Genomic DNA, 24,925 nt, shown 5'->3' with positions numbered 1-24,925 from the left:
CTGGCAGGGAGAGCTGTGGTTATCGAGGGCTTATACTACATAGGAATTGTATACCTTCACTGCGGCAAACTGACTCCACACCAAAAGGAGATGTTTACATTTACAAGCAAAGGAATGTTTTGATTGCCTTCACACTAATTGCATTCTGTCTTCTTGTGATATATGTCCTGTTCTCTCCCCTCCCCTCCTCTTCTGTATTTGACCAGTTCGGATCAGGCATCTGATGAAGAGAACTTGATTCTCGAAAGCTTATGCTACAATAAAATAAAATTGGTTAGTCTTAAAGGTGCTACTGGACTCTTTTTGATTTTGTGATTTTTGAGAACATGCAAAGGACCCACCTGCAAAAGGAGAAATGCTGCGTCGGTCACCAGGCACATTTGGAAGATAGCGCTTCAATACTAAGTAGCAATTCAGAACACAAGAAAAATAACAACTGGAAGTGTTGCTGGCCTGGGTACGCAGAATTCGAAGAAACCGCACCATTCACAGTTGAGACGAACTCAGCAACAGCCTCACTTCCGTTCTGCACACACACCATGAATTTAAACAACACGCGCTGCTTCACAGAAAGAATCATATTCTCATATTTAACTTGCATTTCCTGTATCTCGTACTTATAAGGAAAGTAAATTACTCTCCAGCTACTTTCTGTCATTCTCGGACTCAAGAAGCACGCTGTCCTCCAAACACCCCTTTGACCCCGCTTCTTCCGCCGCTACCTCTTTGCGTCTCTCTCTTGCGTCACATTTGGCGCGAAATTTTTCCCGGGGACGTTCGAAAGAGGCGGGGTGTTTCTGGTCGAAGCTTCTGATTGGCTTGCGAACCCACGCGGGGTAGCTAGTGGCGCGAAGTCCCGTCTTTGTTCTTGGAGAAAGAGGGGAAGAGTGGCTATGGATTTGGTGGCGGCGGGCGAGGCGGGGCTGGCGGCGGGCGAGGCGCCCACACCGATCCGCGATGAGGTGGCCGAGAAGTGTCAGAAACTGTTCCAGGATTTCCTTGAGGAGTGAGTGGTGGTCGCGGTGCAAAGGGCGGGGGGGGGGGCGGCTTAGGCGTCCGATGGGCCTGCATTCGGCATCTCTCTCGTGGCTGGTCCATTACACCGCATTAATCCCGCTTCTCTTCGCCTAAAAGCACTTTCCTGAGAGTAAGCCCCACTGAATAACATGAGACCAGCTTAGGCTTGCAGTTCGCTAGCTGCAATCTTAAATACGTCTCCTTTTGACTAAATCAGTTTAGATTTCGTGGTCCCTTCTACGGAGAATGCGTGCTTGGCATCTGGCGGTAATGGTGGTGCGGGTAATGTTCATCTACCGTTGCAAAATGGTTAAAATCTTTTTTGGTTGGCTAATAAATTAAAAGGAAGTAGCGCTTCTCCCAGACACTGGTAGCTCACGGCTATACCCTGCCAGTACAAGCTATTCTCTCGTTAGGTCTCTTTTGTTGTGGTGTTCATTGCACTCTATTCGGTTTTTTTCCGACAGTGGCCATTGTATTTTTACTGCTTTTCTTCATTTCTTGGATTACAGAGTCTTCCCTTACAGTGTATAATGTGACCTATTTTCTGTTTTGTCACAAAGGAATATTTCTCGTTCAGGAAAAAACGCCTTGAATATTCCAGTGCCACATATGTGTACTCCTCTGTCAGTCCACTGGCTGCAGTGTAAGGCTAAGCAGGTATAGAGTCAGACTGCAGTCTTATGCCCATCCGACTCAGTAGTAGATTGTTGTAGAGTTCAATGAGACATGTTTGAATTTGGGTCTTAATGCTGGACTGAATCAAAAAACAGTACTGATTTATATTCTTTTAGTAAGGACAGTACGTTGTTTTTTTATTTGTTTTTGCCTGAGCACCGGTAAGTTGCAGGAGAGTGTACCTCGTTCAATGCCTGTTTAGGCTTTTTATTTCAACTTTATTTCAAAATTAGCTGCTATATTTAGTTTCATGTGCTACAATCGCACAAGTACAATTTAAACCTTTGATGGAGGCTGACATATTACTTACATGGCCAGCCAAATTTCACATTACAAGCATGATGTGATACAGTAACTTTCAAACTGTAAGGCAAACTTCTTTCTAATGTTCCGTGTACACGGTGTATGCAAAGAGAGCCAGTTTGGTGTGGTGGTTAAGAGCGTGGAACTCTAGTCTGGGTTTGATTCCCCACTCCTCCACTTGAAGCTAGCTGGCTGACCTTGGGCTAGTCACAGCTCTCTGGAGCTCTCTCAGCCCCACCCACCTCACAGGGTGTTTTGTTGTGGGGATAATAATGACATACTTTGTAAACAGCTCTGAGTGGGCATTAAATTGTCCTGAAGGGCGGTATATAAATCAAATGTTGTTGGTATTATTGTTGTTGGAAACTACCACCTGGGTATATAGCTCCACTTCTGTACTGAAGCCTATACTACAGTTTAACAAGATAAAGTGTCTTTTGCAATCTCAAAAGAAGAAATACATTCTCTCTGTAATCTTTTATCCCTTTTTAGTAGACTTACCAGATGAGGTACATAATAATTGCATGCAGTTGCTACTTTGGAAGTGCATCTGCAGAGCTAGTCCATAAATCCTACTTCTTTCAGATTCCAAAACAGTGATGGAGAAGTTAAATATTTGCGTGATGCTGAGGAGCTGATCCGCCCAGAGAGGAACACTTTAATTGTAAGCTTTGTGGATCTGGAGCAGTTCAACCAACAGCTTGCCACGACAATCCAGGAAGAGTTCTATAGGTAAGAATATTCCACAGGGCAGAGAGCGTTATTGTTAAAGCTAAATACGCTTTACTGAGTTGCTGTCTTAACTATCACTAGCTTTCACCATCCTGTACTGTATTTGATGATTTTTCTGTAATGTATCAAGGAACTCAGGATGCTTCCTTATAAAGGAGTTTGCTGATGTTCACAGTCATTGACAGGTGATGTTCTCGGGGTGAATCAGTCCTTGTCCAGTTGCTAAATGGTCAGTAGTAGGTGCAGTGCTGCTGTTGCCCTCCAGTCCATTGGACGCTGTACCTCTTTTCTGAAGCAGTGCTTGGTGTGCCAACAGTGCTAATCAGAGCACTGTCAGGACACTCTTTTAATAGCACTGTTAATCTGTTAAGAAGGTAAAGTATAACAAGGATATTAAAGAGATTCCAGCTTTAAATTATGAGCAAATTTGACCCTCAAAAGTTTTTGAGAGTTTTTCTTCTTGGAAGAGGAAGCAGATGGTTTTGTTGGGTCATCATTTTACATTTATGCTCATCTCTTTATGTTGCACCTATGTTCACATTTTATTTCAGTACACGTTGAAGTCTGAAATACATTATAGATGCTTCTGACTTTGACCACAGGATCAAGCTTCACTGAAAATCCTCTCTTGTCTTTTAGAGTCTATCCTTTCTTATGTCGGGCCGTGAAGACTTTTGCCAAAGACCATGGAAATGTTCCCCCCGCCAAAGACTTCTATGTTGCTTTCCAAGATCTCCCTACCAGGCACAAGTAAGAATCATTCAGAATGTCACATGAAGTTGACGCTGTAAATGTGAACTGCGATGTTAGTAGAGAGCACATGACATAACAAAGAGAGATCAGTCTGTTTCCGAGGATGTTTTTGTGCAGGCCCTAATTTATGGTGAAGAGCACTCACTTAGCGCTGCTGAACCTGGCCATCACAGGGTAGCAGTGTTGATGCATCTAGTGCTTAAATAGGTTAACGGGAGCTATGCAATGGCTACAACAAAAGGAGCAGATGGCACAAAACCCTGCAGCCCGTCATAACTTCTCTTTTCAGGAACTGTACCCATAAACCCTGTTCATATGTTACAACGAACATTTGCCTCCTGCCAGTACATGTGTACATCTCTTTGTAAGAAAGTGTGCGTTCACTTTACAAATGAAACTAAGGACCATTACTTAGATAAATGTGGGGTTTCTATCACACATATTAGCGGAAAGGTGTTTGGGGATCTATTGGGACACCTGCCCCCATTTTGGATATGCCTGATTACTTAGGTCATCAACTGAGGACCTGTTTCATGTTGTGCTTCCTTGTGTGGTTAATGACCATCAGGGACAGGCCTTTGGTGGTGGCCCCTAGAATATGAAGCTTCCTCCACAGGAAAATCAGTTCTCTTCTCCTTTTGCATTTAAATGGCTTGTTCTAGAGCACTTGGAGGCGGCTGGCAGTAGTAGTACATTTTTTGCTAGTTTTTTTTTAATGTTGCTGATATATGTTAGGTTTTGTTGATTTTTATATCAGGTTTTATTTATATGACTGGTTTTGGATTTTTCTGATGGGGGGTCTCTATTACACATTCAGCTGTACATGCATTGGCTGTAACATGAGAATTACTCAGTGCACAAAGAACAATCATGTATACACTGTGTCACAAACCGCTCCCCCCCCCATCTCTAAGGAGGTTGGGGATCAGGAGCAGAAGCTCAATACTGGGTGGCAAAGACCTCACCTCCCAGGGTAACAGGAGCCACCACCAGTCCCTCTTGACTAACCCTCAGCTGAGAGACCAAGGGACAAAGTCTCCAGCCCTACCAGGTGTAAAACAAGAGGTCAGCCCTGCAAGGTGGGACACCTGTAGACTGAGTTCTACAGCAACAATTAAATGGTAGCTGTAGCCAAATTAAGCCAAGGTACTTGTTTTACATGGAAGCCCCCAACCCAAATAACACCCCAGAAGTATAATTAATGAAATTTATTAGGAACAGTGCAAAAGATTATCATCATAATCTGTGCAAGACAGGAAAGAAAATAATAAAACTGCATAACCATCCTAAATAACACAGGTGTTACCTTGTCAGGTCAAACTACAGAGTCCAACAAAACTCCAAAGCCCCAAGATCGAAAAGCTCAAGATGGCGTGCAAGTGGCTAGTATCCACAAGCAGTTCACAGAATAGAATGAATGATTTTGCTTTATGCCAGGCTGCCCGCAGCACGGCCAGACCCTGCTTGTCCAATCAGAGGTGTTACTAGGCCATGTGACCATGTCTCTTTGCCGCTGGGATGTGCTCATAGTCAGTGCAACATGCCCTTCCCAGTGTTCTTTGCGCTAATTAGATGGAATGTAGTAGAGAGCCTCCCATCATTGTCTGGCCTCGAAGCCCTCTGATCGCATGATCTCACTTGCACCTGTATTTCATCTTATCTGACAACTGCTAGCTCAAAGCACAGCTCATTTCCAGAGATTTCCTGCTTCTTGACTAAAAGCATGAATAAAAGATTTAGAAAAGCCAAGAAACAGTATAACCAGGGCCAGTTTCTTGACACACTGTATGTGAATTGTGTGTGCATTCACTGTAACTTGTAAACAGGGGTCTTGTTTCTGAGGTTGCCAAAAACTGAAACCAAGAACATGAAATACCTCCTTGCTCTGGATCCATGAGCACATGGAGGTTAGTTTTTTTCAGCTTCTGTTACTGGTAAATGGAAGCTCAGTAAGTGTTCCCATTTTTAAATCACATAGGCTGAGAACAAGCTGTTTCCATGTGCCTAAGGTTGTTTTTTTTAAAAAATTCACATCTTATTGGAAGTGTGGCTTTGGAACGTATATTGTTTGTCTATTTAAAAATCTCATGTGCTTTAACATATTTCCATTTGAGATTTGATCAGGCGGAATAAAATACCCTACCAAAATCTTGGAAGTCATGGGGAACAATACTGACAGCAACGCTCCTCTCAGCTCCCCTTGTTAAGACCTGATTGTGTATTTGGTTTAAATGTCATGGAAATCAGCGCAGCAGATGCCAGCAGCTGAATAATGTGAGCACAGCAGGTACTTGGCTGCTGATAGCCACCGAATAGCTTGTACTTGCCAGTTCTTGCTTGCTGTAGGCAGCATTTAGGTGGTGTGGTCCATGTGGAGCCATTATCTAATTGCATGGGTCCTTGCTTAAAATGGAAGAGCTCTTAAGTTTGCTTTTGCTCCCCACAGAATTCGAGAACTAACATCTGTTCGAATCGGTTCGCTGATGCGTATCAGTGGGCAGGTGGTCCGCACACACCCAGTTCATCCGGAGCTTGTAAGTGGAACGTTCCTCTGTTTGGATTGCCAAACGGTAATAAAAGATGTGGAGCAGCAGTTCAAGTATACACAGCCCAACATCTGTAAAAACCCAGTCTGTGCCAATCGGAGACGGTTCCTTCTGGACACCAACAAATCCCGATTTGTTGACTTTCAAAAGGTAATTCATTGATTATTATTTCTTCTCAGGTTTCCTGCCAATAGTGTTTTAATGTAGAAGTAGGATCTGGTACTAGGCTGGTCTTTCTTTCAATAGTAGTAGTAGTAGTAATAGTAGTGTCTGATAATTCTAGTAAAAGATGATGCTTGTGCACAGTTTACTTCTGGAGCTGTCATACAATTTCTGCAATAGGAAAGAGATTTAACCATCCGATCTCCCTTCAACAACAAAGGCACAGCGTGTAAACTGAGGTGTTTAGCATTGCCGTGAACAGTCACATACGGCCTGGTGTTAACAAAGCAGCTTCCTCAGTATGCTTTTAGTGTCTGGGAATTAGCAGTTTTAGAATCCTCAGTTGGAACGTGCATTGGATTGTTGAGTGATACGTATTTCTGCACAGCAATACAATGCAGGCTCCATCTGAAATTTTGAACATTGCAGTTTATAAATTCCTCTTCACTTTTATAAGGGATGGCAGATACCAAGAGAAAAATGAGCTTTTAACTCAGGTTCTTGTCATCAGTTCATTGTGCACTGGTGTTCTGTCTCTGCTGCTTTTAATAAACCCTCCCTTGCCCAGCCCCCTTTCCTCCACCATTATCAAAAAACAGGCCTGCTTTTCTGACAGTGTTTTTCTCTTGAGGCCTGCCCTCTGCCTGCTAGGGTAGTTCAGACATTCAAGGCAGGCTGCTTGACAGTTCTGCTCTTTGGCTTTCTTTCGATCTTGAATGATGCAAGAAAAGAGGACGTGGATCAGTCACCTGGGCTTCGACCAGTTTGATGTGGGTAACTGGAGATGTAAAAATTCTGTGCCAGCTTAAGAATTAGAGGTGATGCTTAGGAATCTAAAATCGTTTGACTGTCGTATTTAACCCTTTTAGGCAACAGTTGTGTTTGCTCTCTTTCAGCAAAACACATTGAGTATTGTTCTACTTCTCATTTCAGGTTCGCATTCAAGAAACACAGGCTGAGCTGCCCCGGGGGAGCATCCCTCGCAGTGTGGAGGTGATCTTGCGTGCCGAAGCTGTTGAATCTGCTCAGGCTGGGGACAAGTGTGACTTCACAGGTTCCCTCATTGTTGTACCTGATGTGGCTCAGCTCTCGACCCCAGGTTGGTAGGAGAGTAAAGCAGTGTTGGAGTCAGTCTGCATGTCTAGGAAAAGCAGCTTACAGGGAATGCAGATTGAGACTGTCATGTTTATTTACACCCTGCATAAAAGGCTCCTGCAAGCAGAAATCTTATACATCTGGGGTGAGGATAAGTGGGTACTCTCAATGATACTAGTGCAACATGTACACAGAGTTCTTGACATATATGTATGTGATCACTGGTACAGTTGTAGGAGCGGATGTTAGGACGTCAGTCCTGAAATGACTGCATGTTCTTGGTCTTGCTATTACAGGTGTAAGGGCAGAAACTGGATCTCGAGTGAGTGGGAAAGAAGGTTATGAAACTGAAGGTATCAGAGGGCTCCGTGCCCTTGGAGTCAGAGAGTTGTCCTATAAACTGGTTTTTTTAGCATGCTATGTCGCACCTACAAATCCAAGAGTAAGTCTTACTAGAGAAAAATAGCTGTAAAGAATTTTCTTGAAGAGATTGATGGTGGGGTTTTGTGTGTCTGCATGCCTTTTACTATCTGCTAATTTTCTGAGATTCACACTTTGCAGCTTCTTCCTTTTGTTAATTGAAACACACATACTGGTGCGTGTGCTTGTATCTTTCCAATCTGATTCAGAAACCATATTTGCATGTATTACATTTAACGTAGATCGTCATTTGGAGCTGAGGTTTTCTTAAAGACTTAACTTTTAAAAGTTTGTTTCATTCTACAGTTTTATGCTTCACCCTCTCAAACTGACTATGCTTGATGGGTGTGTATTTAATTCAGACTTTGTGTTGACAAAACTAACCTCACAATGAATCTTGCCATTCCCATGACTTTTTAATATCACTGTTATGCTGGATTGACACATGCGGTGGAATGAGACGGTTGAAGTCTGGATTATAACCTGTAGTTGAGTACCGTGTGCTTGAAAGCTTTCCTTTGCAAAAACTAGCACAGTCAACAGAGTGCTGGGTGCCGTTTTCACACATCTTTAAAATAGCACGATACTCACGGAAGGCTGCCAGCTTCCTCACACAATTTTTAACATCTTTCATGATGATGGCACTTTTGTGGCTGCCTGCCTCCAATTTGTAAATGGATGGAGTCAGAAATCACGTGAGGAAACTGGCAGCCTTCCGTGAGTATCGCGCTATTTTAAAGATGTGTGAAAATGGCCGGGATCTTTTATTGCTCATGTGCTTGGTTTTTAACTGAAGAGATTTTAAAAACTTGGGAGAGCATTCCTTCCTCTTACCTATATCCCATATACCTCTTACCTATACCTCTTACCTCTTACCTTCTGAGCTCAAGATGACATACATGGATAGGTTGGTCCCATTGTTATCTTCATCCACAGCCTGTAAGTTGCATTAGCACAAGAGTGACTGGTCTAAGGTCACTGAGTGAGCTGCTCGGCCCAAGCAGGGATCTGAACCCAGATATCCACAAACCGAGTCCAACTATACCCCACTGGCCTTCAAAAATGTTATCTACCACTGGGGTGAAGTTCTCCCACCAAATACATCAACCACTAGATGTTCTCTTTGGAGTGGGATATCTCAATGTACCATACCAGCTTAGGCATTCTAAGTTGTTTTCTAGCCCTTCTGAATGTTTATATTTTTTTCGTCTCTTCTCCCCCCAACCTTCTTTGTTTAGTTTGGTGGGAAAGAACTTCGAGATGAGGAACAGACTGCAGAAAGCATTAAAAACCAGATGTCAGTCAAGGAGTGGGAAAAAGTATTCGAAATGAGCCAGGATAAAAATCTGTATCACAATCTTTGTACCAGCCTCTTTCCTACTGTGCACGGTAAGAGCTAATCATAGGATCATCTTGCATTCATGGTAGTGGTGGCAGCTGTCGGTGACTAGAATTTAGAACAGCTGCTAGCTTTTGAGCTAGCAGAATTCCTCTTGTTGAATATTTAGCTTCCTCCATAAAGATTTGGTAATCCTTGTATATAAGAGGATTCAGAAAAGCTAGAATGTTTGGATTTTACTTGCCATTGCTGTTTTGGGCCCAGAAAGGCTATTTAAGGAAAACATAGACAGACCTTTATTAAAAAAAAATGTTCAAACAACAGAAATCTGAATAATTATAGGTCTTCCCTTTGGGGGAAGGTTTTGGATGAGGTAGTGACTGAAAAATTCCTGCATCCTTTTCTGAGTACGTAGATGCTTTTCAGTCACATTTCAGGCTATGGCACACAAACCGCCTTGGACACCCAATTAGATTATCTGTGCCGGATAGCTCAAGGGAAGAACTGTGTTCCTACCAGTCATCCTGGATCTCTCAGCAGCCCGGTGCAGTTGCGCCTGGAAGGATCTGTGCTTCATTAGCGCTTTTCCTTTCTGGAAGGTAGGCACTATAAAGGAGTGCATAGATTATGGTGATAAATACACAACAATATCTGCAGATTTGTAGACTGTTCATTCTAACATTAAATAGTATAGCAGTATTACGTTGAACCACATTGTTACTGATTTTAACCACATTTTTGTATTAATTATTATTTGATAAATTTTTTGTGCTGGTTCCTTATTGATTTGTACTATGTTTAGAGCAATATTTATTTGGTTTTTTGTCTCATCCTCTTTGATTACCTTTCTTTTGTTATGCAGTGTTTTTCTCCCTTTTTTTCTTGGTGATTTGGAATAAGCAGTCATCAGTATGCAGTTGACACACAACTCTATTTCTCCTTTCTATAAAATTCCAGGAAAGGTGTAAAAGTGCTAAATCAGTATCTAGATTTTGCAAAGTACTGGATATAAACTGAAACGTGACCTAGTCAAGATGTCAGGTTAGTGGATGAGAACAGCTGATCCAGGAAGTGGAGTTTGACCAGTTCTGAATGGGGTGACCCACTCCATTAAACATCCCATACATAGCTTAGAGGTACCTTTACACTGGACAGACCGATGTTGGAATCTGCTTGGAACTCCTTATTTATATCACACCTTTCTGTTCAAAAAGAACACTGAAGGTGGCTAGCAAACGTAAAACATCCTAACAAAATTAAAACAAATAATTATTAATAAAACAGAATCAAATTGCAGCTCTGTAAAAGCACTGTACAAGTGGAAAAACTTTGCTCCCAGTAGAAAGTTCTCTTTGCTATTTTTGGAGAAAGCTTATCTTAATCAGTTACATATCCTGACTTGACTACTATGACATACTCTGTTTTGGGCTGCCCTTGAAGATGATTTTGTGCATTTAGTACAAAATGCAATCATTAGGATCCTTACAGTTAGGGTCATGGTACTACTTGTTGTTTTGTGTTAGTTCACAGTGTGTGTAATACCTTGGGGACCAGATATGGTTGAAAGACAGTCTAGAAATATCAAATAGGTTAATAGAAAACAAATAGGTAAATAAGTATAAAGAGAAGAACAAAAGTAAGATGCACAAGACTTAGTACCACTTTGTTTTCTTCCACAATATCCTCTTTAGTATTAGAACAATCCCCAGTCTGCTCAATTGCTTCAAAAGACACAGACAGAAAAGAGTTTTTGCACAAAAACTTTTTTGTGTGTGTGTGTACATATACACGTTGCACTCACAGGATCAGGAACAGCAGATACTACTTTGGGCTTAAAATGTTGTTTTGAGATTGCAGGCTTGTAATAGTAACAGTGCCCAGTAACCTCTGTACCCTGATAGCAGATCATAAGCTTGGACTCTGTTCACAGACAATTTCAGCGCTAACCACTTTGAGTACCAGTACCAGGCTTTAAATGACATGGAACTGTAGTCTTTGTCTGCTATACTGTAGAAAGTTATTCAAACAAAGAGAGTAACACGGTAAGAATCCACATGGGCAAAGAATCCCACGTAGATTTATGAATTGTTGTCATTAAAATACCTAACGATGTGTAAATTATATTTGGTACACTAGGTCTTATAGCAAATTTATGCGGGATTCTTTGCCATACTGTAGAGAGTGGCAAAGTAACAGTGATATTGAGAGTATTCCCGTCAATATGTACCACCAAACTGATGGTGCTCAAGTGAGAACAGTAGCTTATCTGTTATTTTTAAGCTATGTTAGAGTTCAAAGGAAGTAACTTTGAATGCTCAAATCCTTATTTGAAGCCACCAGTGTTTTTAATGTATTAGTATATTTTCAAATAGTAGTGAGGATGTACTTTTATAAAATATTTCAGGAGGCAAACTGTTACTTATTGTGACACAGGTAATGATGAAGTAAAACGGGGGATTCTGCTCATGCTCTTTGGTGGAGTTCCCAAGACAACAGCCGAAGGCACATCTCTGCGTGGGGATATCAATGTCTGTATAGTTGGAGATCCAAGTACTGCCAAGAGTCAGTTTCTTAAGTAAGTCTCAAACTTGTACCCATATATTTAACAATAGAGATAGCATTGTATTGTCGAAGGCTTTCACGGCCGGAGAACAATGGTTGTTGTGGGTTTTCCGGGCAGTATTGCCGTGGTCTTGGCATTGTAGTTCCTGACGTTTCGCCAGCAGCTGGCATCTTCAGAGGTGTAGCACCAAAAGACAGAGATCTCTCAGTGTCACAGTGTGGAAAAGATGTTGGCAGGTCATTTATATCTACTCAGGAGGGGTGGGGTTGAGCTGAGTCATCCTGTAAGAGTTTCCCAGGGTGTGGAATGCTAATGGCGGGAGGCTTCCCTGTATCCTGAGGAGGTTCTTTTGCATATGGATTGGTGCTTGATGTGCTAATCTTCTCTGCAGGGCTATTGTCGGGTATAGAGTGTTTTGTTAGCCTGATGTTTTTCAGATGATGAATCCAGGATGAATCAAACAACCAAGGAAAAACAGTCTCCTACAGGAAAAGTGTTTTTGCCATATATCAAAGGAATTACTGATCAGATGGGAAAGCTTATGAAAAAGCATAACCTTCAAGCAGTATTCAGACCCACCCGAAAAATACAACAGATGCTACGATCAGCAAAAGACAGTAGAGACCCCCTCACCTCTGCAGGAGTATACCGTATACCCTGCAGCTGTGGACAAGTTTACATCGGGACCACAAAGCATAGCATCCAGACAAGAATAAAAGAACATGAAAGACACTGCAGACTTGGACAACCTGAAAAATCAGCAGTGGCTGAACATAGCCTAACTCAAACAGGGCACAGTATCTTACTCCAGGACAGCAAAATACTGGACAACACTTCCAACTACTTTGTCAGACTGCACAGGGAAGCCATTGAAATTCACAAGCATAAGCAAAACTTAAACAGGAAGAAAGAAACCTTAAGAATGAACAGAGCATGGTTTCCAGTTCTGAAAAACACCAGGCTAACAAAACACTCTATACCCGACAATAGCCCTACAGAGATGATTAGCACATCAAGCACCAATCCATATGCAAAAGAACCTCCTCAGGATACAGTGAAGCCTCCTGCCATTAGCATTCCACACCCTGGGAAACTCTTACAGGATGACTCAGCTCAACCCCACCCCTCCTGAGCAGATATAAATGACCTGCCAACAGCTTTTCCACACTGTGACACTGAGAGATCTCTGTCTTTTGGTGCTACACCTCTGAAGATGCCAGCCACAGCTGCTGGCGAAATGTCAGGAACTACAATGCCAAGACCACGGCAATACAGCCCGGAAAACCCACAACAACCAGAGATAACATTCCTAGTTAAGTGGCTGGCTGCACAGATACAGACAAACTGATTTTGGGAAAGAAAGCTGCGGGATATTTGCATCATATTACTGAGACGAATGTTGGGCTTTCCAGGCTTTGAAAGTGTAGCACATAGTGGTACTACTGGAACTACTGGTGTTGACTTCACACATACCTCTTCCCTCTTTGCCACTTTAGTTTGTATCCGAAGATGCTCTTGTAAGTGGTCGGGCTCTTCTGCTGGAAGTGAGAGATGTGGTAAACTACTGATTTGCTCACAGAACTGATCAGCTCAAGAAGATCTACTGACCTACCTCTTCTATTTCCTATATGTCTGTTCTGAAAGCCAGTAGCACTGGCAGATAAGATTTTATTGAAACGAAAATAGATTCTGCATAATAATGCAAACTTTATAATGTTGAGAAAAACTTGAGAAATACTGGCTTTTCCTGCTTGAAGATGGTTTTATAGTTCAAGTGCAAGCTGGATGTTTTTAACATATCTGACTTCTGTAGTTGTAAATTTGGGATACTAAAAACAGTAAATTCCTGTAGGTAGCTGTGGTGTCAAGACATACACTGTGTGAACTGCATTGCTGTGTTTGAAAACTGATGCTGGATTTGGCCTTTGGACCATCTGTCTCTGTAACCTCTCTCAGTACTCTGATGCAATTCTCAGATGAATCACGGAGGAATTGTTAGTATAAAAACTAGACCAGTTTGGGGTGATAATTGGGCTTAGTATGACTTACAGCTACTGATGGTCCAGCTCCCAATTATGTCTCTTTTATGATAAGAAATGTAAAAAGAGGGAATTTGTAATAATAATAAAGTTGCATTGTCATTTTAAAAAAAAAGTTTAAAATTAAAGGTATGCTTGTAAATGTGAAAAGGGATTGGCCAGCCCCACCCCGGAATCCTCTGCCTTCCAACTTCTTTGCTCTCTTTCTTTTCCAGTCCATAACCATCGTTCCTTCCAGTCTGCTGCCGCTTCGGCACGATTTGATGTCCTTCAGCAGGCCTGGTTCTTCCTCCCTCATTGCATTGCCGCAGCCAATTAATCACATAGTGACTGTGATGTTAGAGTAGAGCTCATAAGAGTCCAGTTGTCCGTGGGAGCCATTCAAAGCCTTCACTTTGGTGCCCCAGACCAGCTCTTGTTGTTGTTGGGTGTGCAGTACACATAGTCAAGCACGCATGCCGCTGAGAGTAATATAGCACAGTAGACAACGCTGGCATGACCCAAGCATACAGTGCCTATATTTTGCTGTGCTGACTGCATTGTAACGGAGGGGTGTGTGTGTGTGTGTAGGGAAACATTCGTGCACGTGCTCGTTTCTGCCCAAATGGGGAAAGAGAGAGCTCCGCTGCCATCCCGAGTCTCCTGCTTGAGTCGTGCTCAAGATGGAGTCCAGAGTAATATGCAGGTTGCTTAGAATGATTTGCTGTAAAATGTCCAAGAGACCTGAAGAGCCTCATGAGAGCTTCTTCCTCGTGCTCAGGGGTTTTTATAATCTCCCCTTCCACCCACCCCTCACAGATCCTCTTTCTCTTCCTGTCTGAAAAGAAAGGTCTGTTCTTTCCCTTTGCCCCTTAAAGTTCTACAGCTAAGGTGGAACCTGGCTAATGCCCTTTTCCTGACTAGGCCTTGTACGTTTCTATGGAACTAGCTGGCTTTATGTCTGGGAGATGACTCATACCCACCCACCCACCCCCACTTCAGCCAGTTAGTAAAATATTCATTTCCCTTTAATGCTTGCATGCCTGTGGAGAACCCCATTCTTACTTTTTTTAGTTGTTTATGTTGTATCTCACTGAGACTCAAGGCAGATCACACAGTGTGAGTCAATATGATCAGTGGCTTGGGCTTTTAATAACAATGCAACAGGGCATGGATTGTAGACATTTGATTATAGACAGAAATCCAAATACAGAGCTGAAACAATGCTGAAACAAACTGTAAAGAATTTATACAGGGCATATTAAATGCCACAGAAGCTACTAGTAAGTCCATAGTAGTACAATCCACAGACCCTTGTCCCTTAATCAAAGCATCTTTCTGATCCCAATGATGAAAAGAAACCCATCTCTATTTGACAGTCATCACTCAAGCTTTGATATTTAAAAGCTGAGACCTGTAAAGAAAGGAGAATACTGGGAAATGGTAGAGACAGATTTTCTTCTGCTGGTATCCATGCCACCCTAGGTACCTTATGCTGAAGTAAATTTAAAATACACATTACTCAATGGAAATTGAACCATCTGTTACTGTTTTTCTTCTTTCATAGAACTGCTAATTTTAGAAGTTTATAGTATTCTTTAATAGGTCTTAAGAAGAATCTTGTAAGAATTGGGGGTTTGCAAATCCTTTTGGGTGACTGGCCAGTGAAAAGATACCATTTCTACCTGTTCACTTTTCAGAGCAGTAAATTCCCTACTTAAAGCTTTTCTTAAAACATTGTTGTAAACACCTGTGTTAGTTGTTTTTTGGTCCTTTTAAAAAACAGCTTTATAAGATGGTCACATGGAGGCTATTCTTGCTTGCCCTTCTTACAAGGAAAAATAGTAAAGAGTCCAGTGGCACCTTTAAGACTAACCAACTTTATTGTAGCATAAGCTTTCAAGAACTACAGCTTTCTTCATCATATGCATCTGACAAAGAGAGTTGTAGTTCTCGAAAGCTTACGCTACAGTAAAGTTGGTTAGTCTTAAAAGGTGCTACTGAACTCTTTACTATTTTGCAACTACAGAGTAACACGGCTAACTCCTCTGGATCTATCTATCTTCTTATACTGTGTCTCTTTAGAGCTGTTCTGTGTATGCCAATGTTTTGCAGTGCAGTCTTTATACAGTTATTCCAGTCTTAGCTCAGTGGCTTCTGCATAAGATTGCACTGTTAAGTTCCATGGACTTAGTGTTGTTGCCACTGCTGTTTTTTTTGTTTTCGGTTTTATTTGTAAACGTTCTGATCCCTTATTCCTCAACCTGACAGGCACGTGGAGGAGTTCAGTCCTCGAGCTGTGTACACCAGTGGAAAGGCCTCCAGTGCTGCTGGTTTGACTGCTGCTGTTGTAAAAGATGAAGAGTCCTATGAATTTGTCATCGAAGCTGGGGCTCTGATGTTGGCAGATAATGTAAGTTCTCTTACTAGATCTGAGGAACAGCAGAACTTGAGGTCTCTTCAACACTCCACATTGGTGGCAAGAGGGCCATGTTGTTATGGCATCAATAGCCAGGTGTGGAAGTAGAGACTGATAAATCTAGTATTTTTTTTTATTTATTTAGGGAGTGTGTTGCATTGATGAATTTGACAAAATGGACATGAGAGATCAAGTTGCCATTCACGAGGCAATGGAACAGCAGACTATCTCCATTACCAAAGCAGGAGTTAAGGTACGTGGCTGTATTGTCTTAAATTCCTGTGTAGCCCTAATGATGAATTAATGTATATGATTCTTGGGAGAGCTTCTCCAGTGCGCTTTTGACTCAGCCCCTGTCTCCTGCCACCTCTTTCTGTGAATCAGTTTATCCCCTTAGTAAATCTAAGGAAACAAAACCCTCCTAGAAGATCAGTATGCCATTCTTACTTTCGGAGCAGGGACTTCCTTCTTTTGAAATAAATGAATCAAAATTAAGCTCTATAAATATTAATGGCTTGCCACAGAGGTAAGATGGTAACCAAGGAAAAGACGATGAACATCTTTGGGTAATTAAGCGGGAATCCTGTGCATCCTTACTTTGAACTCACTGCTGCTCCTGAACAAACATGCATAATATATCAGGCTTCACAACGTCATTCAGTTAAATGTGCATCACTTCAGGGAAGGATGAGTGTTCAGGCATGTGCTGGCTACAGGATTTCAGCTTTGAACTGTAAACAGCATTTATTTCTTCAAGGGACTGGCCCCATAAAAACAACCAAGATACTCGTTTGCCAGTATTAGCCTGTATAGATATCAAAAGGCAATTCTGTAATGAATCTATTACTGTATCTCTGTACTGCTGTGGTGTATAGACAACCGTCCCCTGTTATGATTTGGGAAGAGGTTGTGATTAATCAGAAAGATACCCAGACCCTGTTGGAAGTGATCATCCGGTTTCCCCCCAAACTGTGTTTCTTCATATAACAATTCTGCTAGCTTAGAAAAGCTTTTTCTTTATTATCAGGCTACATTGAATGCCAGAACTTCCATTTTGGCAGCAGCAAATCCAGTTGGCGGGCGTTATGACAGAGCCAAGTCCTTGAAGCAGAACATAAACCTGTCTGCCCCTATCATGTCCAGATTCGATCTCTTCTTTATTCTTGTCGATGAATGCAATGAGGTAAAGCAGAATATGTCATTGACCGTAAAGCGCTGTAAATCAAGCATATGCAAAGTATAGCCATAAATAGACAATTATATAAATATGTAACATAAGCAGATGTGCATGGAAATATCTTTGCCTGCTTGTAGTATTCTTGAATGCAAAATTGGAATTTGGAAAATATTATATAAATAATCATTTTTTGTATCCTGTAGGGTTTTGCCCCCCTTTTTTCCTCCCTGTAGTATTCTTGAAGCAGCCAACTATACGATAGTTTTACAAAATTCAGGCGCTTATGTGTACGAATGTTATGCATGTGTTTTTAAAATGTAAGACATGCTCTGTAGCAATTTATGGATGAAATTCTATGCTGAGGTGGAGAAAACATAAAAAATGTCTCCCATCATTGATTGAGACAGTCATAGTACACTGTCAAGTTACATATTGAAACACAGTTTATTGAAACTGCTTCTTATGTATCTATACAGAATCCAGTAGTGAGAAGGCATCAATCTTATTGGCCGTTGTTGCTCTGCTGGACAGGATACAGTTCATCTGTTTGTTAGTAATCTTGTTTATGTCTTCAGAACAGGGTCATCTAATCTGAACTTTTGCCTAGGTTACAGATTATGCCATTGCTAGGCGCATTGTGGATCTTCATTCCAGAATAGAAGAATCGATTGACCGCATGTATTCACTAGATGATATCAGGAGGTACCTTCTCTTTGCCCGGCAATTTAAACCCAAGGTAATTAGAATCTTCAGAATTTCTGAGAATTGGAGCACAGCTCGGTGTGACGTGATGTTTACTGAACCAGAATGTTGCTCTGGTTACTTCAGACAATTTTCATGTGATTGTAGGGGAGCGGCAAAGTGCCACTTGTAGTTTCCAGCATTTTTTATTCTGCTGACAGATTTCCAAAGAGTCAGAAGACTTCATAGTTGAACAATATAAGCGGTTACGCCAGAGAGATGGCTCTGGAGTTACAAAATCATCCTGGAGAATCACAGTAAGACAGCTGGAAAGCATGATTCGATTGTCAGAAGCTATGGCACGGATGCACTGCTGTGATGAGGTACCTGAACTGGCATTCTTGGGGTGCTACAGATGTGGTTGTTCCTCACTGTTTTATTCTGTTAAAATGTGTTGCATGACACACCGCTGAGAAAGTCTGCTGGAACCATTATTTTACTCTTGGGCAGACAGCAGGGGTGGGACATTGTTTAACTATCATGAAAGCTTGTTTTCTGGTGCTGTTGCCTTCCATGGGAACCTAATGATGCTTACCAACAAAAACTCACTGAAGAGCAATAAATGAAGAGACTTTAGTGAGTCACCCACAATTATTGCAAGGAAAGGATCTATATAGGATGTCACAAGGAATTTAGGGTTTTGAAATAAAGGCTCCCAGTTTCTTTGAGCAGCAAGAGGATGGAGGGGATGGATGTCTGAACTGTTTTCAAGAGAAACAGCTCTTTGTCTATGCTCCTCTGACTCTTAAATATTTTTACAAGGTTCATCCAAAGCATGTGAAAGAAGCCTTCCGGTTATTAAACAAATCTATCATCAGAGTTGAAACTCCAGATATCAATTTAGACCAAGAAGAAGAAGAGCCCATTGAAGAAGAGTCTGAGGCTCAAGATGGAGTCACTGGTGGGTATTTGGACTAATGATTCCCAGATTATGGCTCTGTCTCTTAGGGACACTTCCTGCTGCATGCATGGAATCATAAAGTTCTCCCCAGCAATCCCCTTGACTACTAAAACACTGATGCTGGAGGTTGCAGAACTCCTGAGGACAAAAAGCCATGCAGTGTTGCAATGAGGAGGAACCAGACAAAATTACTCTCCCCTTCCTCTATCAGCAGTACTTGTAGTTCAACAAATTCCACTGGTGCAGATGCAGGGCCAGCCTGCTTCTTCCTCTTCTCTGCACCCTCCCCAGCTATATGTGCTGTTCTTGCAATCTCCATCACTGGTGTTTGGAGGGTTTAAAGGGGTTGATGGAGGAAAGTGGAGGGTAAGAATGGATTAACTGGAGCATTGCCGTAAAAGAAAGGATTTCCATCTGCAGTGTGACTTCCTCACACACACACACACACCTGCAGCAGCATTTTGTGGCACATTTGGCTAGTGACAGGAAGAGGAGGCAAGAAAGTTGCAATCGACAGACAGAAGTCGTTCGATCAGCGGACATGCTACATTGAATCTAGTCTATAATGTGGCCCACTGGTATTTGCTAGTCTAATCAAACCCAACAGACCTGTTTAGAACCCTAAGAATAATTTTTTCTTCATAAGAATGAAGAAAAAATTTCTAGGTCCTTATGGATTTAATGAAGATTGTTTGAAAGACTGTCTAACCAGAAGACAGGTAAGATCCCCATTATCGCCAGATCTAAATGGTGTTTTTTAATGACTCAGTTATGATTTTGAACCTCTGGAGCTGAGCCAGTACCAGAGTGTTAGAAGATGCATAACATCTGGAAACCACCAGTCAGCAGGACTTTAATAAGGAGGCCCTCTGCATCTGCACAATGTTGAGTATTCATTCTGGGATAATAAAACAGGCGGTTCTGTTCATGATGAAGTTGTGGCCTTTGTGCGGTGGGGCTTAGCCTCATCTAATGTAGGCATAAACTTCCCATGCTTACAGGAGATAGAGAAACTCCAGCTGTGAATGGCTTGGTGAACGGCATCAACGGCCACTCGGACGATTCAGGCAAGGACTCGGCTCCTAAGGTTTCCCTGAGACTTAGTTTCCCTGAATACAGTAGAATCTCCAACCTCATTGTGATGCATCTGAGGAAAGCTGAAGAAGGTAAGTGCCGACTTCATCAAAACTTAAAATAAATTCATAGAAACTGTGAAGGCCTCACTTGTCAGAAAGGTTGGATTTGGAAAAAGTAAGTGCTGAAATGTAGCCCCTAGCTTCTAGCAACATGGACGGGTTTATCAGAGAGGTCAAGAGCATCAAGACTTTGATTTGGAAACTCTAGAATGAAGTTGTACTATTTATTGCATAGCCATGGCTAAGGACTCTGGCAAGGAAGGCTATAGTGGTGGCCTTCCTTGCCAAATAGTTGCAATAGCTGTTGGGATTTTTAAAAAAAATGTAAGAACAGGAATAATGGTAGTGATGCCTCTGCTTCAGCAGCTGTGTCCCTCCTCCGTGAAACAACTGCAGTGAGAACCCTGTTGGAATTGTGAGCCAGACAGTCCGGGGTTCACAGGTGTGAGTTTACTAGGGGGTCTTTGGCAAGTCACAATTATCTCAGCGTCAGCCCATCTTATCCAGTCTGCAGAATGGAGATAAGATCACTGGCCTGCCTGTCTGGGTTTTTTGCAAAGATTAGACAGGATAATGTATACTGAGAACTATGTAATGTTATCAGTGCTTTTTAATTCTTCTTGCAGAAGATGATGATACTGCCTTAAGAAGAAGTGAACTTATCAACTGGTATCTAAAGGAAATTGAATCGGAAATAGACTCTGAAGAAGAACTCATCAGTAAAAAGAATGTAATAGAGAAAGTCATCCATCGCCTTACCCATTATGTAAGTCTGCTTTCCCCCTACCACATGGGGCTCCAAAATGCTGTCCTGAACTCCTTGGATTAATAGTGTGATAGATGGGTAACACAATTTAATGATGTGGCTGTTTTCTAGCAGGATCCTGTGCAGGTTTACTTGGCAGTAGGTACTTCTGCATTTACTCCTAGGCAAGCGTGCATATGATTGCAATCTAAGGCCTATTGGCTGTCATAATTTGCGCAAGTGAGTTCCCCCCCCCCCAAAGACTTGAATAGTGGGGCTCTCTCTATGTGTGTTCATGCATTGCAAGTAGGGGAGAGAGCACAATGTTAACTACAATTAAGGCAAAAAGCTTTAAATAAATGCAGCTTAAATTGGTGGTATTTACTTACGTGCTTATGGTAAGAAAGTAAAAGAATTGCAGTGTATGGCTTCAGAGTCTAATAGCCTGGCCTGACCAAGGACTCTCTGTTTCAGGACCACATCCTAATTGAGCTCACCCAGACTGGTCTGAAGGACTCAACCGAAGGAGAAAGCTTCGATGAAGACCCCTACTTGGTAGTCAATCCAAACTACTTACTGGAAGACTAGGAAACTATGAAGTAGTGCCATGTGAATCTCTTGTGAAAGCAGAGCTCACTTCAGCTTTGTACATAATTCAGAAGAGCTTTGCCACAGACTTCACGCGCCTTGTCTTTGAAAAGTGCTGTGGTTCCCTCCCGTCCGCATTCCTGCAAATGAGTGTAACACAGAAACCAATCTGTACCTCTTTCAAAAAAGGATCCCTGAGACCCAATAAGAGAGCTCTTCAGAAAGAAGCTAGATTATATGACAGCACCAGTATTTTATTTAAAGAGCACTTTTTATATAGTCTGGATAGTTCCTCAGTAAAGTTTTATGCTGCAGATTTCCCCCCATCTATCTTGTTTGTACTAAATAAATAAAATATTCTCTATCTACATGATTCAGAATGACTTGCTTTCTTTCTGTGTCTTGTGATTTTATAGGTTGTGGCTTTCAGCTAGGGAGGTGGACTTTGGAAAAGGGAGAGTTGGCAGATGGGGAAGAATTAAGCAGCCCCCCGCCCCATACCCACAGATGGTTCCCCGCAAATGTTCTTCTTGCCTCTGTTTTAGCACCTATAATATGTTATTTGAGTTACTGAGATTAACCTAAAGGAACTTAGAATATTTTGTACAGTATTACAATATTTTGTCTTTAAATCAGGCCTTTGTTCACAAGCACAAGAATTGGTCTTAATATTCTGCTACAGTTTTTCCCATGAAAAACACATTCTTTCTATTCTACTCAATATATGGATATTCTTGCAGCTTGACCTTACATCAGAAAACATCATGGGGAGAAAAAATATTAATGCTTTCCATTTCTCAGCTCTATTTACTTAAGAAAAGCAATCCCAGAACTCCCAACCTAGTAAGTGGCTTGGCTGCTAGTAAGACTTGAACCTTTGCTGTCATTATCTTTGTGTCAGTTGCTGATAGGCAATTTTGTATCTTTGTGATAGATAATGCAAGTTAAATGTTAATTTTATTATCTGTGATCTGGCATAAATGGGGCATGAATTCTGGTGCCACTTGATTAGCAGACATGGAGTTGGTTTGCAAAGTGTTTTTGGTTGTTCTACTTCCTTTGCACAGTCTGGGGAAAGACTGGGAACTTACTGAGAGGTTTATTTCCCTGGCTGGGCCTCTTACGGATGAGTTAGTAAGTAATTTACACTTTGAAAGCAGACATGTAAGAGGGGCAACCGTTCATTCTGGCTCAGCACAAACAGAGTATCTTTGCCACTGGCCTTCTCTCTCTTCCTTGCCTCCGTACTTTGCCCAACTCTATGCGAGTGGTGTGACGCACTTTAAGATCTTCTTACCGTGGACTCATATCTTGCCTCTGGGGAATGCCCAGAACCCCAATGAGATGAATGTTGAGTGCTATAGACAACTTCTCAGAACTCTCAGAGCAGCAAATCTTAAATCGATTTTAATTCTACATCAAAGACATCTGCCAAAATCTTTGGATCAGTCAAGGACTTTCACTGATCTTTTTGTGGAATATGCAGACTTTATCTTTGGGTCTTTTGGTGATTTGGTTGACACCTGGCTCACTTTCAGCAGTCTGCCTGAGATGGCAGAAGGATTGCCTCATGAGGACCTGCTTTCCTCGCCATGGCAGGCCCTAGCTTCAGCACACAGAGGAGCTTATAAAATCTACCATGAAAAATACTCTTCAGAAGGTAAATGAAATGATGGCAGACTAGGATACTTTTTCCAGATGGAATGGGAATGGGCCGCAGTCATATCAGCCAAGGAGGAACTCAGGAGAACTGCCCCACGTATAAGGTTTACCTCATTGGGGGGGACAGGTACTTCAACAAAAATGGTCGGTTGTATAAATTTGTGAGGGCACATGGTTACTAGAGTGAGTTCTGTGTTGAAGCAAGAAAAAAGATGCTAACCTGAAAACAGTCTAGGGCGGTGGGCGGGAGTATCTATGGAAAGAGAATGTGCAAGCAGCAGTGAAAGGACGTCAAGTGCCAGTCCAAAATAAATCCCCAACATGATACATCAACAGCTCTTGACAGGTTCCTACTGAATAAACATTCTCTGAACCTCATTTATGACTCCTACCTGAGTAATACTCAGTTAAATTAAAAAAACAGTAGTAGTGTAATACCTTGATTTAGGACCAACTGAAATGTTAAATTCCTAATTCCAGAACTCGTCAGCTAGTTAAGAAAAAAGTTGGGAAGTGTTGGGTACCAGTCTGATAGAAAAATAGAGGAAGAGCAAGTAGACTTATGCCACTTCCAGTGTATTTTAAAACAATCCAAAAACCAAAACGAGTTGCATCAAATCTCTGTGATATGGAGGAACAGCAGTTGCGGAGAAATAGCAGAAAAATAAAACCAGCTTATATTACCTGCACTAAAACACAGTTCCCTTGTTAGGCACAGAGAAGGAAAGAAATGTGTAACCATCTTTGTATCAGCAAAACTGAAAATTAACTCATAGCAATGCACCAGCTGCAGAAGCCAAACTGGATAATATCTCACTAGAGAGGGTGCAGAGACTCCTACAAGCAAAGCCCTGTTGCTAGTTATGTGATCTTCCATCTGTAGAATCCTTTTCTTAGATGACTATATTTTGTATTTTCCAGAACAGAAAAAATAGCCAAATTTGTTAACAGCATATTTCTACCTTGCTCCTGTTTTTCCCTCCTATTTTCACTTTATTCTTCTGTGAAACCTTCCCCAGTCCATCCCTCTTTGCCTCACTTTATGACTCATCTATCCCTTCTACTTGACTAGTCTCTTCATATGTCCTCTCTTCCCCAATTTCTGGCTGTCAAATCCCACACCATTTTATCCTTCCTCTCCAACATATCAAGAAACCTGTCAATGTCTTCTGCCTCTTTCTTCATTCAAACATGCCACGATTTCTTCCCTTCCTAGAGATTAAAGTGCTTTACTGGTGAGTTTATGCCAATCTCAACTCTACGTAATTTTCATTCTGCCTTCTTGTTTCCAAACTCTTAATGCTTATTCCCATTATCTTTCTTTTCACCAGCTCCCCTAACCTCATATAATCTGGTTTCTGTGCTCTACTGAAAGGGCCTTCATCAAATCTTAATCTATAAATCCTGAAATCCATTTTCTGCTCCGTTTTCATTTTCTTCAACTTTGTTGCTGCCTTACAGTTGATCATGCTTTCCTGCTTGACTCGCTTTAGGGTCATTGCACATGGAGGTTTTCCTGCAATTGGGTGTAGAACAGCAGCATTTTTCTCCCCCAGGCTTTCTCATTACATCTTTTCCTTATCAATTGCATTCCCATGGCTTCCTTATTGTTCCTCTGTGTTTTCTCAAATCAGATCATTGGTTGTTTGAGAAAGCACACAGACACCAAGGAAATACAACAGATGGAAAGTGACATCATGAAGAAACCTGAAGAACTGTTGCAGTTCAGCACCCAAACCACAGGAAAAACCTCTTTGTGAAAAGACGCGTACAATGCATGTTAATACTTGCACAGTGATACTTCTGGATTCTAATTTCAGATGGTTTGCTTCCTAGCTGTTTATCTCTCATTTATTGTTTCCATAGAAGAAATTCTTCTCCCTCTCTCTGCTGAAGTCCTTCATTGATCTTGGCATCTTGCAATTCTCTT

The 24,925-nt window shown here is 41.7% G+C and overlaps 2 protein-coding genes across 2 annotated transcripts in view; both read left to right on the top strand.

Annotated features, from left to right (window-relative positions):
• The first annotated feature begins 893 nt into the window (after positions 1 to 893).
• On the top strand, positions 894 to 21,706 carry MCM6 (minichromosome maintenance complex component 6). The gene is made up of 17 exons (XM_054972897.1): positions 894 to 1,006; positions 2,584 to 2,730; positions 3,370 to 3,480; positions 5,930 to 6,179; positions 7,125 to 7,290; positions 7,583 to 7,728; positions 8,945 to 9,095; positions 11,479 to 11,620; positions 15,898 to 16,039; positions 16,191 to 16,298; positions 17,073 to 17,228; positions 17,830 to 17,958; positions 18,125 to 18,286; positions 18,726 to 18,864; positions 19,866 to 20,030; positions 20,627 to 20,766; positions 21,220 to 21,706. Exons 1-17 carry the CDS (start codon positions 894 to 896, stop codon positions 21,331 to 21,333), a joined length of 2,481 nt encoding a protein of 826 aa, XP_054828872.1. The 3' UTR covers positions 21,334 to 21,706.
• A 644-nt stretch (positions 21,707 to 22,350) lies between these two features.
• LCT (lactase) overlaps positions 22,351 to 24,925 on the top strand; it is a 28,546-nt gene continuing 25,971 nt past the window's right edge. Inside the window, exon 1 of the mRNA XM_054971768.1 lies at positions 22,351 to 22,993. Within this exon, the coding sequence (XP_054827743.1) occupies positions 22,351 to 22,993 (643 nt within the window). The remainder of the gene's footprint in view (positions 22,994 to 24,925) is intronic.

Source organism: Eublepharis macularius, chromosome 2 (genome assembly GCF_028583425.1).
Source record: "Eublepharis macularius isolate TG4126 chromosome 2, MPM_Emac_v1.0, whole genome shotgun sequence".
Taxonomy (NCBI): domain Eukaryota; kingdom Metazoa; phylum Chordata; class Lepidosauria; order Squamata; family Eublepharidae; genus Eublepharis; species Eublepharis macularius.
Note: the sequence above shows the minus strand (reverse complement) of the source record. Positions and strands in the feature narration are given on the sequence as shown.